Below are 5,368 nucleotides of genomic sequence, written 5' to 3'. Positions count from 1 at the left end.
TAAAATGAAGGAAAAAAACTGAATACTCTCCTCACCTAGGCATGCAGGAATTCACACACACATACAGACACACACCACCACTCCAGATGTTTGATATTCACAAACACAAGTTAGAAAAAAGGAGAAAGTTTAGCAACAATTATCTGAACTGTACTAGACGGATGGCTCTCATTTGTTTTATTGCTGGAGGTACCATGTAAACATTTGAACTGTTGTTAGTCAGAATTGAAGAGTAAAGGGCAGATGAAACAAGGGAAAAAGTCTGCAGTAAACAAGTTTGATTTGGTTTGATGCTGACAAATTTCTTGTAGGTCTGAGAGGGGTGGTGGTATTGAACTTTTCTGAAAACAGGAAGCATCAATGGACTGGAGGACGAATATCGCATGCTGACCGACTTCTGATAAAAACAATCTTTTACAGATATTTTGGCAAAAAAATGGGGTCCGGAACATTTTGAGTCTCAGGGTCCCAAATTCAAATTTGATTTCAAGAAACAAACATGAAATAATCATCAAATTTGTACAGTGGCCATTTCAATTATCATTCAAATGGTAATTTCAAACAGCTTGAAAACAAAACTTTGTTCTACTTAAAGATGTCTTGGGGTCCAAAAGAAAAAAAAAAACCTGATTTCCTGAAATGTCCTTAACACTTTTACTTATGTGAAGTTCTCACAACACCCACACACTGCGTCATCTTTCCAGCTGTAACCCTTCCTATAGAGCCTTCAAAGCCATTAAGGATCACTTACGTGATCTCCAAATTTTGGGTTGCATAACAGACATATCAAAAACTGCTACACATAAAGTTCATCTTGGCCCAAATTAGCAGCAACGTTGAGAGTAGCGTACATGATAGGATCTATCAAGTTTTTCCTGGTAAACGGGGTGCATGGAACGACTTTCACCCATGAAAATGAGTTTCACAAACAAATAACCATCCTTTTTGGTAAGTGGGGTCTAGCAGCATACAAGTTAATTTTAGAATGTGTTTAATGAAAACCGGGGGCTCCAAGAGCACTAAATGAATTGTTTGGGATACGGGGGGGGATTAGATCAGGGGTCACCGAGAAATTACTCAACAAAAAACAACCCTAGGGTCAAACCTGCAGTGGTTCACTTCATGTGGACCAGGATGACACTAATTGGATACTGATATGTGATCAGGAATCTATAAACACGTTTAGTCACCTTAGAAGTGTCCCCTCACTTTCTCAGAGCTGTCACCCAATCCTTCACAGTGTAAATGGAAGCACAAGTGATCAGCGCCCCCATTATTTATGGATTGATATGTAATTCACTTGCACATCCCAAGCTCCCAATATGCCTATAAAACTAATACCTGACGTGTCATTAAACATTACAGGAGTTAGCTAGTTATTTGAGGGACCAAAACCAAGTGTTGGAAGCCTGAGGTGGAAGCGAGTAAGGAAATTCAATCCTTACCCACCATGACTGATTGGCTCAGACACAGGTCCAGGTATACCAAAAAAGGGTGAGAACTTCCTGCCAACTGACTCATGTGTAGCCATGTGACCGACAGTTCAAAGCTTACAGGGACAACCCCACACTTACAGAACTTAAGGGAGGGGAGGGCAATTTCAAGTCAGGCAGAGACCAAGCAGCTGCCATAGCAGACTACCCTAATGTTCACTACCAGACATAGGAGTGCAAAACCATCACAGCTTAGAGTGGAACACCTAGGCTCTCAAAATGACTGCAAGCCACAGGTCTTAAGACAACTGCAGTCCATTAGATACCCATGGCAGCAATCAGTCTGATGCACATCAGAGCAGCAGAGGGTTGACACTTTGTACCTCATGCCAACAGCACTACCAAAACCAGGGCAGATGCCATGTGACTGAGGGTGACCACAAACTCAGAGGGGTCATGGCTCCAAAAAGCAGCAGGATGTTCGATTGCATAGAAACACTGCGGACCATGTCAAAGCAAGGAATTCCCAACCCAATGCCTAGTCAACCGGTAACATTCACACTAGTCTTCCAAGAGCAGAAAGCACCTTACCCAAGCAACTAAGTGGCCGATGCCTCTTACCACTCAGATGTAGGGGAAAGAACTGATCTCCATGCAACTCTTGCCTATCATTCAGGTTTGTTTTATTCATTTAAAAATTCCCAAAAAGAAACATCCACACATTTGCCATAGTTTAATTCAAATTAAACGATCTGACTAAAATTATATGCATCATATGTATCCTGTCAGACATGTTGCTAAACTTTGTTCACTGTTTTGAGAGCTTCACAGGGGCTGACGTGCAGGCAGCTCCGGTGTCACTTTAGAACCCGTGCACCTTCAGCTGCTCCTCCTTGACAATGCCGACCTGCAAGAGCAACAAAACTCATGAGGGAAGTCGAGCCTTCGACAACTCACACTAGCCAGGACTCCCTGTCCCGCATAGCCGCTAAGGAACAGCAAGTATAGCGGTCATTTAGACTCACTCCTGGCCTTGTACTAGGATCAACTCTAGCACAAATTTAAGGCCCATCAGGAATTTTGACCCCATCAGAATGATGCACACCATCTCATGCAAAGGGGCCCAGCATACCATTAAGAGATCCAGTCACCTAATTAGTTTGGACTTTTTATCCACCTATCCACCATCTAAAGCAAAATTTAACATTGCACAGAAAGTTCTGTTGATCTTAGCCCATCACTAATACAGCCTGGAGCATGATTAGCAAACAAGTGCTGCCAACAGTAGCCCAGCATGCAACATGCAGTTGAGTCTCTTCAACACCACCCAGAGCTGGAAGGAGTTCAAAACACCATGACAAACAAGGCCCAACTACAATGTCTCACAATTATCACACTGGAGGAACCAATTCTCACCTTTCAAATTAGCACGAACAAATCATTAATTCTGCCCGAGAGTTCTCATACACTCACCTCAAGCAAGAACTGGCAGATATTTTTCCGCTGGTCTCCCTGAAGCTGAATAACTTCCCCGTACTCCGGGTGCTCGATCACAGTGCCATTGCAGGCAAATTTCTGCAAAACAGACACCAGCTCAGCCCCATAATTTCCTCTCACCCCCATAGTCACACTGAACTTCACAATTTGGCATTAAACAGGTATACAGTTTTCATTTGGCACCTAGCAACACAGGACACCAGAATTACACACAGGAATTTTGAACCAGTATCCAGTCCCTGAGTTAAATCAGGCACATTAGGAACAAAGCCAGTGCACTGTGGATGTCTGAGGTTTTAGTGAATTCCACCTGAACATAATGCTGGGAAACTGATCAATCTACTCCCTAGAGTTTGTCAGACTGTGGTTTGTAGCCACAAGAGAGTGAATACCTTCTTGAAGGCCTTCACAAGCTTCTTCTTGTCGTAGTCATTGGCTATCCCTTGCACGGTAGTCAGGGTCTTGCGGCCGTTCCGCTGCTGGATCCTTATGTGGATGTAATCCTCGGTCCCGGCCGGGAGCAGGTCGTCACCCTTGGTTGCATCAGCAAAGGGATCTGGGATTGAGATGATCACCACACTGCCGTCACCATAACAAACATGGAAATATGACCCCTCAAGTACCCCCGCCCCCGTGTTGTGTTCATCGTTATACTAGACAAATCCATAATGGCACTCATTACACGCTATAAACCACGGCCACACCATGTTGACCATTGGTAAAGGCGAAGATGTTGGGTGTTTTCCAAGCGGATGCCAGTGGACGCACGAGTCAGCGTTCCAACATCGCCATTCTTTTTAACAGCTTATATAGGGTTCATATTGGGAGGATAGGCCTCAAACCGTGGCCTAACAACCTGAACGGTGGCTGTCGATCGCATCACTGGCTACGACGGCGGAGGCCCCACGGGGATTGACAAGAGACGCCAAGGAGCTGCAGTCTCTGCCGGAAAGCCCACCCCCCTCCTAGGACAAACAACCGACTACATGTCGACGGATGCAGGAGAGCATGGGCCAGCTACCCGGGGGAGGGGGAATACAAAGACAGCTTTGTGTTCCTAGCACCTTCAAGATTCCCGACCACAGCCGGCTAACTAGCCCGTTATTTGACAGAAGAATTTTCCTAGAGACAATATAGAAACGCAACGGGGAAATTAAATGCTAATTTCAAACGCGCTAAGTGCACGGATTTAACTCAAATATCGATAAACATCCCTACATTTAGGAAGCAGCGACAGAGTCGACGCGCCCTGTTCACTAAAAATGCCTCTCGACTTCAAAAGACGCAGCGTCACCATTAAAAAAAAATACTAGAACAGTAAATATCCACAAACAAGATGCAATAAAAAGACTATTCCGTCTAGCTGTCGCCGAGACGCCATTTTGAGCCGGGTGGCGGTATCCGCCGAAGAGGCACCGCCGTGTAGTCGCCGACTAGCCGCCTTAAGAACTCACCCGTGCGGCCCACTTACCGAAAGATTGGAGGTTCTGGATAGTGGACATGCGATATTAGGACGATAACTGTGTGGAGATGAAATCTACCGGCGCTTATCTGCCGTGCCTTTTGGCGTTAGCAGTAGGTAGCCCTTTAAAAATCTTTAAAGACGAAAATACGGACTTAAAACAAAACCGAAGGACCTCAAACCGTCCCAGCTATTTTTCTCTCGCAAAATGGCCGACACAGCTTGCTCCTCGCATTAGGAGATATAACGTGACGTGAGAGGCGTGGCCATGCAGCACTCGCTATTTACGACTGCGGGATTGGCTGAAACTGAGACCATGGCAGAAGACCGGTCTTGACGAGTCCAGTCATGTGACGGCACTTACCGTATATGGCAGGGCTTCTGGAAGTCCGGACCTAGCCGATAGTACGCCTTATGAATCAATATGGTTAATGTGAAAATCCTTAACGGGGTTTGAAGTACAAAAGCGTAATGTAAAACCACCAAAGTTCGCAAACACATAACTCAGCATAATCTCCACCCCCAATGACAGAAAGCCAAACGTTAAACCAGTCTTTGAGATCCCATTATTGTTATATATTGATGTGTCATGTCGAAGGTCATAGTTAATTCGTTAAAGTCCATGAGATGCTGTTTTCCTATTGAAAATTGTTCCCAAACTCTAACTTTGAACAAAAATCTTTTGTGGACCTTTGATCAAAAAGTTTGAGAAAACGTGATACATACGTGATATTATACCCAGACATTTTTAATTACTGTAATTCACTAGTGTTTGTTCATATTTATTTCATGCAAAGTTTTTTAAAAACATTTTTAGGTTTACATAAGCAGGTAGACGACAGAATGGATGGATGTTCTCCATAAAGGCTTGTCTAGTCAGCAATCTTTTATTATTTACAATTCAATTGCAGTGAGCAATTTATATTCATATTTCGGTTGCGTTGTAAAACGAATTTTGTAAATGAATAAATATACA

The 5,368-nt window shown here is 43.9% G+C and overlaps 1 protein-coding gene across 1 annotated transcript; it reads right to left on the bottom strand.

The window, feature by feature from the left end:
* Window positions 1-2,094: 2,094 nt before the first annotated feature.
* eif1b (eukaryotic translation initiation factor 1B) lies at window positions 2,095-4,644 on the bottom strand. Its single transcript, XM_023790580.2, has 4 exons — window positions 4,402-4,644; window positions 3,323-3,486; window positions 2,907-3,008; window positions 2,095-2,340 (listed from the first exon to the last, which is right to left on the bottom strand). Exons 1-4 carry the CDS (start codon window positions 4,430-4,432, stop codon window positions 2,296-2,298), a joined length of 342 nt encoding a protein of 113 aa, XP_023646348.1. The 5' UTR covers window positions 4,433-4,644; the 3' UTR covers window positions 2,095-2,295.
* Window positions 4,645-5,368: the final 724 nt, after the last annotated feature.

Source organism: Paramormyrops kingsleyae, chromosome 4 (genome assembly GCF_048594095.1).
Source record: "Paramormyrops kingsleyae isolate MSU_618 chromosome 4, PKINGS_0.4, whole genome shotgun sequence".
NCBI classification, from domain to species: domain Eukaryota; kingdom Metazoa; phylum Chordata; class Actinopteri; order Osteoglossiformes; family Mormyridae; genus Paramormyrops; species Paramormyrops kingsleyae.
This window is presented reverse-complemented; position numbering and strand designations above follow the sequence as displayed.

What these genes read in the sequence shown, in the direction of transcription:
- eif1b (XM_023790580.2), bottom strand. Translation starts at nt 4,432, where the DNA reads ATGTCCACTATCCAGAACCTCCAATCTTTCG. An exon ending in CCAGAACCTCCAATCTTTCG is followed by an intron (nt 3,487 to 4,401) that starts GTAAGTGGGCCG and finishes TCTCAATCCCAG; the next exon opens with ATCCCTTTGCTGATGCAACC. An exon ending in TCTGCCAGTTCTTGCTTGAG is followed by an intron (nt 2,341 to 2,906) that starts GTGAGTGTATGA and finishes TTGCTCTTGCAG; the next exon opens with GTCGGCATTGTCAAGGAGGA.